The following is a 10,599-nucleotide window of genomic DNA, read 5'->3' as shown; positions in this document are numbered from 1 at the left end:
AAATTTAGTCAAAAGATACCAAATGCAAAACCCACAAGGCCAATGATAAAATTATTTTCGAAATGCAGAACAGCACAATCTCGACAACAAGCAGTGGATTGACATAAAGGAGGCACATGAATTATTTTTAAGTTTGTTGGCGACTTCGATGTGTTAAGTACAGAGCCATACTTGGGAATTGAAATTTTGTCTGTACCACCGTTTGTATAGTAATGACAATGGTAATCCATCCTGGTGGTACTCATGTCATTGAGAAATTTCAGAGAATTTGACAAGGGAGTTGCAAATTGAGAAGAAAAAGCACTTTGAAGGCTTATTCTTCAAAAATAAAAATAATGTTCCTACATCAAGTAATGGAGCTTCTAACTCTTCTGGCTCAGATTCTTTTCTCTGCTTTATCTGCCTTTTTTCTTCATGAACGGCAGAGCGCAGAGCCAGAGCCAGTAGCTCGGAATCTGATGAGGTCGAACCTTCCTTTTCCTTCTTGAAACTTTTTTCTGTTCAGCTCCAGATTCTACTTGTCATACCCCACTCTTGATTGGAGTACTTAATTCATGCGTTTCACTGACTCTGAAAGATGAGGTAATTAACGCATCTATACTACTATATCCGACGAAGTATCTTTGGTATTAAATTCTTGGCGAGTTCAAAGGCCAGTATATGCTTGTAACTCTAGAGCCGTTCCTGCGAGAAACTTAGACAGTTAATAAGCAATTGTATTACACTTCAATGTTTCCTACTTCAATTAAGTTCCATAAGTGGACATTTATGATTACAAATTAACTCTATTAATTGTTTAATATCCTTTTTCAGTTCTTACTTGATGAGGAATATTCATTACCAGAGTCTATAAATTTACACCATCAACTCTATGCATAAAGTATATATAATCTCCTTTTTAATCTTCTACATAGAGTTGAGATTGAATTAACAATACAGATGACTGCATCTTGTCTCAACTCAATATTTAAAAAAAACACCTTATTTCTCTCGCAAAATCAACCAACACATGCATCAGTGTGGCGATAGCATACTTTTAGATTACACACACCATTAATATAAAAAGGAAATTCAGATACATAAAGCTACAGAATAAAATACAATTTTCTTCTCCTCTTCCCAGGAAGAGCCTCTGAAATTCCTTGAAAAAGTCCTGCATAATACCAAGAAACACAACATACGGACACTGCAAGATTGCAAATACTGCGATCGGATAAATGCAGCTGGTAAATGAGCACTGAAGTCATTCGCTTCTTCAAACGAATGAGAGCAAAAGGGAAGCCGTGAAAGTTATCATGGTACTGATGACCGATATGAAGAGCAATGTAAATCCAAAAGTCAGCTTTCTTGGAAGAGAGTAAAGGTAATCTTCTTGCTCATGTGGTGATGTGAGAATAGAGAGGAACATCACAACCGAGGTCAAGGAGCTGGCTAAGGCCACCAGTCCATGACAGTGAAAAGCAGAAAGAGAGGAGAGTGGAGGAAATGGGAAGACCCTGTTCATTAGAACCGCCAGGCACGGTGTAGGCTGCCGCAAGACGACAGTGGCACAGAACCGCAACGTAGAGCATGACTCCGAGGTTTCTTGTATCCAATCTTTTGCTTCCTTATGTTGATCTTGTGGTTATTTTCGAAGAGGTCTTCTGCAGTATTTTGTCCTTGTTCCGGTGCATGACATAATGCGGCGGCATCAATTTGTACATTCTGCAGTGCATAGAGACAATACATTATAACATAATGTATAAGGGTATAGAAGAATTGCCTTGAAATATTATATAATTTTTAAAATTTCAGTTCGGATTTTTAGAAAATCAAGAAATTGATAAGAAAAAAGACTAATATAAAAAAAAAATAAACTTGAGACTAGAGGGCTACCGGTACCACATCAACTCCTCCTGAAATTGGAATGCAGGACCAGGGCGCTTTCCTCCTTCGTAATGTTTTGTTTCTGCAACTTGGTGTAATATAGTGTGCCATTATTGTCAATCTTTGAAGCCAATTTTTGCACTGACATTTCCATTTTCTTTAGGCGTTCAAATATTTATCTTGACGGTGCAATATTGCAAGATGTAGTACGTGTGTCCATTGTCACTAACATAATCAACTGCCTGAGGATATTCATTGGTATCTCATTAACAATCTCTTCTTCCCTTCACGAGCTGCCAAGAGTAGTGGATTTCAAGTAATGTTTCTGACTTCTCGACGTTGTGCTTGCTTCCTTCTTAGAATTTTGAGCCCCTTCTCGCTCCTTTGCCTAGTCCTAAAGAAATGGTGCTCTTTCTTCTGCTTTGTAACTATATTTCCACGAAAAATCTTGTTTGGCTAGCAACTTACCAGCCGAGAGCCGATTCATGCTTATTCTTTTCCTTCCGATGTATCGATGGCTGCCCATCCTGTGCATGAAAATAAAGAAAAATTATGCAATTATTGTCGTAATTGATGGCAATAAATTAAGTACAACAAAATATAAAGTGAATAATGTGTAGGGAATTTGTTCAACCTTTCAGGCAACTACAATAGTGAGTACATCCGAGAAATTGCTGCATATTTTGTAACTTGGTCAGAAAGATTTGTTGAATTGTGTAATATGTGGAAGTATACCTTCACTTATGAAGAACTTGACTCATCAATTACTCCACGTTTCTTTGGTTGTTCAATTGTGTAAACTGGGATGTTGTTTCTCATCCCAGTTTCCACATCCTCTCTCTGACTTGATGGAAGCTCAGCTAGAGCTTCGTCGGCGTCATAATCATTCGGAAGACCTGAAATTAAATGAAACGGAATCTAAAATTAATCTGTGTTTTGAGATAAAAAATAGTAATGCTGGCAGTAAATAAATATATATATATAGTGCCACAAACTATAGTATGAAGACTTACAATAATAGATGAGTTTTTTTAGTATGCTCATGTGGCTTTTACTTCTGAAAGCTGATGGCATTAAAGCTAGCATGTGAAAACCTGTCAGGCCATTCATGTCCTTTCTTCTCCAAGTTGTTTGTGCATTTTTAGTAACCAAATGGCGATGTCTGTGATTACAGCATGCATGAAAGAGTTATGACTGTTCTCCATTCATTTTGAAGTAATACTAGCTAGTTTTTGAAGATATTATATATATATTATATAATATATATGTTTCTACTTTATTAATGGGTATAGATACCTATTGTCAATGTGAATGAAAGTTATATTAAAAGTGTATGTAGATATAATGTACATGCAAGTCTATATAGTATGAAATCAAATGTACGAGGAAACTATGGATAGCAAATTCCTAAACAGTAATGCTAAATCTACAATCCAATTTTACAACTTTTGACATGATAATTCGTTATTGGTCAGCTCGTAAATGGATAGACGAAACCATAAAAGACGAACTATCACATCTAGATTTTAAGAAAATGTTGTAAACTGAGTGTGCATCTAACATTACTCATTCTAACAATAAGTATAACATAATTTTTTTTTTAAAAAGGGTGATGAAAAACATAAGTTAAGCATATATTATTAAACAATTTTTTTTAAACAATAAAGAGCCCACATATTTCGGTTTTCCGATTTGAATTGCAATAAGCTATAAAAAAATCGAAGAGAGAGATAAGAAGAGGGTACCAAAATGTTTGGGAGACAGCAATATGAAAATGGAGATGGTATCATATCTAGAGAAGTGACTGGTTAGTTATAGTTTCCCCAACTTCAATTTCACCAGCCAAATATTTCACCATTTCGCATTACCAAGTGCAGCTGCCCTGTACAGCGGGGTCTCGCCTAAATTGTTCTTAACCTTGAGAAACTGATCCAGTTTGCGTGAGCGATCAGTTTCATGATCTTCAATGATTGTTGTTTCATCTATGACTTCCGGAGCATTTTAACCAAGATTCCGCAGCATCAACATTGTCACTGGTGGCCACTTCGTGCAGAGCAATGTTTCCATATTCGTCTTTTAGATGCGTCAAGGCCTCCTGTATCCTGGAGGTTGGAATCATTCAAACAAATCTCGAAGCAGTTGCTTGTGCCTGTGGATGCTGCAATGTGAAATGCATAATCTTTATTGATGGTTAAAGGATGGAACAAGCTGTCAGGATTGCTTTCATAGAATTCCTTGAAGCTTCCCAGTCATTCAGTGAGGCTGTTTGATAAGGCTGTTTCATTCTTGCAATGGATTGCCAAGCTGGAACTTCTTCATCGCCCTTGATCTCTAAATCTTTTCCCATCTCTCTCTATCTCGCTTGTTTTAACTCCTACTGGTTTGGAAGATAACAATTGTTGTGTGTTCTTGAGTTTCCAAAGCTTTATAAGGACTAGTTTTATCCTTGTAAATGAAGACGTATCGTACTTTGCTTAAAGAAATGATAAAGCTCATTGCTACTAGGAATATAATAAAGGTAAAGGTCATTGGCACTTTATTATAATAGAAATTTAATAAAGATAAAGATCATTAGTAATTAATTTATAGTAACAAGAATATATTAAAGATAGCTAACTGTCACATTCTGTGGTAAAAGCATTATAATTTATTCTCCATGTCTGTGGGATAGTAAACACAAACCCATAAGTAAAGCAAAGGTGGTGATCAAGCTTCTCTTCTGGACTATAAGATCTATTTAGAACTAGAATTGGTATATCTTGCTAAATTAACCAAAATATAATATCACTACTAATGAATAATATTATATACCTTAAGTTTTCATTTCACATATAAGCATCTCCAGGAGAGACTAAGTACAGTTTACATTATGTGATTACGTGAGAACGGGTTAGTAGATTAATAATTATAAATACTATATGCGAACTCCTAAACAAATTGATTCGCACAAATTTATGTATATTACGATAGGATCGGAAATTGAAACAAATTAATATGGAATATTTGTCACGGCATTAATTTGTATGAATTTTAGTTTGTACGATGAGTTTGTATCATAAATTTTTATACAAAACATTTACTCAATATATATTATAAAAGTTTCTTATTAATCACACCAATTCATCAAATCCAGCCACATCATTGTATAACAAACTTTTACACAAACACATTATTAAACAAAAAATAATAGAAAGATACATAGGATTTTAGCTGTAGCTCCCAAACATATCTCAATTCGTCTTCTTATTCTTCTTCCGGTAAAGATTCTTTAAAACATTTTCCTTGAAGTTTTCTTTCAGAGTTTCCATAAACTGGGCATACAAACGAAAATGCATCGCTGCAAATACCAGCACCGGAATCAAAGAAGATATGAAAACGAGACTTAAAGTCCATCGCTTGTCCATATGACGAAGGATAAGGAAAAGGGAGACTGCGAAAGTAATCATAGTTGTTATCACGGAAATAAAGAGGAAGGTGAAGCCAATGGTCAGTATCTGAGGAAGAGTGACACGGAAATCTTTCATCTTGAGAGGGGAGGTCAGGATTGAGAGGAACATCACTAGCGAAGTGAAAGAGCTGGCTAAAGAGATCACGTCCATGATAGTGAACACTAAGAAGAGAGAAGAGTCGAGAAAATTTGGAAGTCCTCGCTTATTAGTACCTCCAGGAACCGTGTAAGCAGCCGCAAAAACAACAGAGGCGACGAGAACCGCAACAACAGAGCATGAGCTGGCGACTTTCTTTACCCATTTCTTTGCGTCATTTAGTTTTTCTTTGTGTTTTTCTTCAAAGAGCTTTTCCGCCGTCATGTTGTTCTTGTTGCGGTGAATATCATAATGATTAGGCATTATTTCTTTCACACGCTGAACAGTACAAATTCAAGGTGCCGTTACAACACAAATTATTTAGTAAATAAATGGAAACAATAGAAACTAGTAGAGGCTCACCTTGGACCATTCCAATTCCTCTTGCAATTGAAAGGCAGGACCAGGGCGGGTTGCATGATAATATGTCATATCTGCAACATGGTGCAATATGGTGTAGCCATTATGGTCAATTTTTGAAGCAAACCTGTGTAGATTTATTACCTTTTTCTGTATAAGGTTGAAGATTTTCTCATTACGGTGCATGATTGCTACATGTAATATGTTTTGTTCATTTTCACTAACGTGATCGACAGCCTCAGGATATTCTTTGAGTATTTCATAGACAATCTCTTTTATTCCTGTGCGAGCTGCCATGATTAGAGGAGTTTCAGGAGATGAAAGCGTCTTATCTAAAGGGATAACTTCACTGGTGCCTTCGGCTTTCCTTCCTTGGCCTAATCCAATGGAAATCGTGATGTCTTGTGCTAGGAAACTAGCATTCCATGAAACATCTTGCGTCACCAGCAACTTGACCAGTCTTTTAGAAAATGCATGATTTCGCTTTTCCTTCCAAATTTCCTCCATTTTTGGCCATTCCAAGCCTGATCATTAGAGATATAATAAATTATGCTATTAGAATACGAACCCTATTTCCATTAAGTGGTATAGGTATAAAATGCATCCGGTCAACTTGGTAGACTGACCTCTAAAGAAATTTTTTGTTTCAATAAGTATTATACATCACGGAACTAATATATCCGCATTTTAGCTCTAAAAATACAAAAAAGGAGATTATGATGAGGTCATACCTTCAGTGATTCTTTTCCAAATGGCAGTAAACATCCTTGAAATTGCTGCATAAATTTTGCATTAAGTCATAACACTTTTATATGCAGAACTATATAAATGGAAGTGTTAAAGCATAAAAAAGAAAGACTCATGAGGACGCCTATTTTTGCAAATATGTATATATTATTACCTGTTTGTACCTGTAGCATGCACTAAAATTCATGGCAACATCTAAACGAAGCACATTACCTATTTGGTTCTTTGATCCAAGTTCATCTTCATCCTCGTCATCTTCATCTTCTGGGATACTTGGAAGGCCTTTTCAAAAAGAAATATAATCTACATTAAACGTGTTTTGATAGCTATCCAACAATGTATCTATGAAGCCTATAAGTTTTGATTAGTAAGAAGACATACAAGAATAGATGAATTTCTTTAATCTGCCCATTCGGCTGGTGCTCGGGAAAGCAGACGGCATTAAAGCTAGTAGGTGAAGACATGTCAGGCCATTCATTTCCTTAGCTTGTCCAAGCTCCCTGGCCTTTTTCAGTAACCAAAAAGCGGTTTCTGTATGTAAGCCACATAGGAGTTTATCAGTTAATCTAGTTGCTTCTAAACATGCACCTTACATAGCTATTTCTACATCTTTTATATCAACTAAAAAAATAGAACAATTAAAGGCATGCATGTTCCTAAATACAAGCTAGAAAGAAGTAAATCAAACAAATATATAATGGTTGGTAAAGAATGTCAATGATTTTAAGGGGAGTGTGTTTTCCTTCTCATAATAACTTCTTTGTGGTGGTTCCCAAAATTAAAAACTAAAAGTTAAATTAAAATAGTATCAATTTAATCTAATAAATTTATAGTTATGTTTTTTTTGGGTAAAAGGTAATATATTAAAAACAAAGAAAGAATGAGACCCCAAAAGGTAACCCCCTTTTTGTTTAACTTTTCGAATCCTATCATATTATCCTACTATTCTATTCATCCATGAAATACATATTTATTTAATACTAACTATTCAATTCAAAATACAATAATTCTATTCAACTCAAAACATTCAACAAATTTTTTTTTAATAAAAGTTTATGAATTAACAAAAACACTTACATTTAACTATTGTTGGCAACCAGCCATCACCGTAGATGGTGGCTGAAAGTTACCGAAACGACATACGAAAGTGACTTCACCACCGTCTAGCGGTGAGGGTCGACGTCAGTAATAGTTAGATGGGTAAGAGTGATTTTGTTAATTTATAATTTTTAATATATAAGTGTTTAGTTAAATTAACAAATATAAGGATTAAAAAACTATCAAAATAATTTTTAAAAAATATACAAATACATTCTCAAAATTGTTATAATTGATTAAATCATACTGAGAATAGATACTATTCTAAAAACCAGACAAATGAGCTAAGTCTCTACAAGAGACCACGAGTCTTTCGACATTCCCAAGAACCCAGCAAAAAGAAGACAGCAAAAGACAAGGATTTAGTACAATCCTCAATACAGCAAGTAATCCGGAGAGGCCTAAAAAAGCAGACCGGACTACTAAACAGCAGGTCCAAGGAGAACAACAAGAAGTCTGCCAAAAGAAAAACAATCCACGACATTCCCAAGGACAAGAACACCACTCAGCAACATTCCCAATTTATAGTATGTTGATGACTTCATTAGTATAAAAGTTTTGAGTTCAATTTATATTCTTAGACAGAGAGATTTTGATCCATCTAAGGTTGCAAAGAATACCAAATTAGATTCCTCTCTTTTTTTTTTTTTTTTTTCTCTTTCTTCTTTTAATTAGTAGCGTAGATGTATTAATGTTCTATACAATGAAATATTTAATTCTACTAAGTACCTGACCTAAAGTATAGAATTATATGAAAGGGACTGAAAATATATTTTTTCATAAATTCCCACCTCTTTATAAACATCTACCAAATATTACTAATATATTTAATTAACATTTGTAGTTGATATATTATATAATGTAAAGAACATAATAAATAAGAGAGGATACCAAAGTGTTGGCCCAAGACAGCAAATGAAGGATAGTTATCTGATCAATCTGTAGAAGTGACCACGAATATTGCCACCAACTTTTTAATTTCACTGGCCAAATATTGCGCCTTCTTGTTGCCAAGTGCAGCAGCCCTATACAGCGGGTCTCACCTAATTTGTTTTTAACCTTGAGTGATGTTCCAGTTCCCGGTCCCCTCACAAGACTCCCGGAGTTTGCTCACCATAAAAGCTGTGCTCTAACATGCCAATGGCCGCCACTTCGTGCAGTACAGTGTTTCCATGCTCGTCCGTTAATTGCGTCAAGACCTCACGTATCTTGGAGGGCTCGCCGATCATTCCAAGCAATTCTCGAATCAGATTTGTGTCTCCCTGCGATGCGCAATGTGAAATGCAGTGTCTTTCGATCGTCATAGGATAGAACAAGGCTTCAGGATGGCTTTCATAGAAGCCTTGAAGATTTGCCAGTTCCTTTTGGAAGCTGCTTTATAAGGTCTGTCCGTTTCTCATGGAATTCTCAAGAGATTCCTCTTCTTCCTGACATGCAAAGACTTACCCATATCTCTCTCACTTTGAGGACGAGGAAGAAGTGTTGTGTGTGATACTGTGAGAGGTGGTGATGAATTGGTGCCTTGTTTTATGCACTCTCTTGTATTCCTTCTTAATAAGTGGTATCGTTCGTTTGCTATTAACATAAAGTGCAAAGATTGAGAATTAATAAAGGCAAAGTTAAGGCCTTCCGGCTGAGAGGTGATAAATGCATGTTCCCTTTGTCTCCCAGTGTGTGTAACATGTTTTACATGCACTCAGGCAAGTAAAACACAGAACCTGTGTATCACAATGAAGAGAACTTTGGGATATATATATATATATATATATATATATATAAATATATATATATATATATGGAAAAAACATTTGTGTGCAATTTTATGTGTGTTTGATTTTGACATTGAATACATCAAAGGAGAAGCTGATTCCTGCTTGACTTCCTCACCAGGGAGTTCCTTCAGGGGAGATAACCATCATGCCTCCCAAAAAGCCAACCCTCCAATCACTCAAAAACAATCAAAGGCTTCTTATGCCAAAAGCCCACAAACACCAAATCATGGTATGAACTCATATGTGAAGAAGAAGCCAAGAGAGGGCAACAATCAAAAGGAAAAGGCAAAGCCTCAACAAACTCTTCTCAGAGTCTAACAAATACAGGCAAATCCAATGGATCAGCTCTTTTCAACAAAGTCCAGAAGCAGCCTTAACTATGATGGGTTAACACCAACTTTACAAAAAATGAGATTTGAAAATTAAAGAACCTCAAACTCTTCCAAAAATTCCCAAGAATTTCCCAATATGAAAAATTTTCATAAGCATTGCAAAAGGTAGCTCAAATTGCTCTTTCAAAAAACAAGGAACTTGTTCCTGCAGCTACACCATTAAAACCCTTAAACCAGGACAAAAAATATTCAAAAAGGAATTGCAACTAATCTTTGGTTTTCGAAGAAGGTTATGATTTTGAAAACCCTAACACATTAGTTCAACAAAATTTTCCAAAAAATTTTCATTTTATCCCTGAAGATTTAAGGAAAACTAAATTTTTTATGAATTTCTTCTTGTTGATTCTGAATCTTGTGAGTTTAAACACTATGAGGATAAAAACCAACCGGGATTTATACTCATTCAACCTTATATTATGAAAATCCTTGTCCTTCTGATTGGGGATCCAACCCAAACCAATTCAATTTTTTTTTCCAAAATTTTGACCCGCCTGGATATAATTACTGGACTATCAAAGAGCCTGGAACAGATCACTCTTCTCCAAAATAGTCATCACAGGCACTCCTGGATGATTTACTTCAAAAGGAACACTTTATTCAAATATCCAATTGGTTTTCCTAGTGGTGGGATCATTTTGGATTAATTCCTGAAATCATACCCCCAATTGTCCATGAAGGATTCAATGAGTTCAAGCTCAAGTTCAAAGTTTCCAAAGCAGATTCAAACTTCCCTCCATCACTTCATTTCTCAGCAAAGTTCCACCTCTCGTGGATTTTATA

At 35.5% G+C, this 10,599-nt stretch overlaps 1 protein-coding gene across 1 annotated transcript; it reads right to left on the bottom strand.

Moving 5' to 3' along the window:
• Positions 1-4,941: 4,941 nt before the first annotated feature.
• Positions 4,942-9,161, bottom strand: LOC116137655 (ankyrin repeat-containing protein NPR4-like). Its single transcript, XM_031423340.1, has 6 exons — positions 8,547-9,161; positions 6,939-7,088; positions 6,771-6,839; positions 6,542-6,586; positions 5,814-6,334; positions 4,942-5,729 (listed from the first exon to the last, which is right to left on the bottom strand). The coding sequence occupies exons 2-6, from the start codon at positions 7,033-7,035 to the stop codon at positions 5,097-5,099; spliced, it is 1,365 nt and encodes a 454-aa protein (XP_031279200.1). The 5' UTR covers positions 7,036-7,088; positions 8,547-9,161; the 3' UTR covers positions 4,942-5,096.
• Positions 9,162-10,599: the final 1,438 nt, after the last annotated feature.

The sequence above is a fragment of the Pistacia vera genome, unplaced genomic scaffold, assembly GCF_008641045.1.
Source record: "Pistacia vera cultivar Batoury unplaced genomic scaffold, PisVer_v2 Contig331, whole genome shotgun sequence".
Lineage (NCBI taxonomy): Eukaryota > Viridiplantae > Streptophyta > Magnoliopsida > Sapindales > Anacardiaceae > Pistacia > Pistacia vera.
The sequence above is the reverse complement of the archived record's forward strand: the minus strand, read 5'-3'. Positions and strand labels throughout refer to the sequence as shown.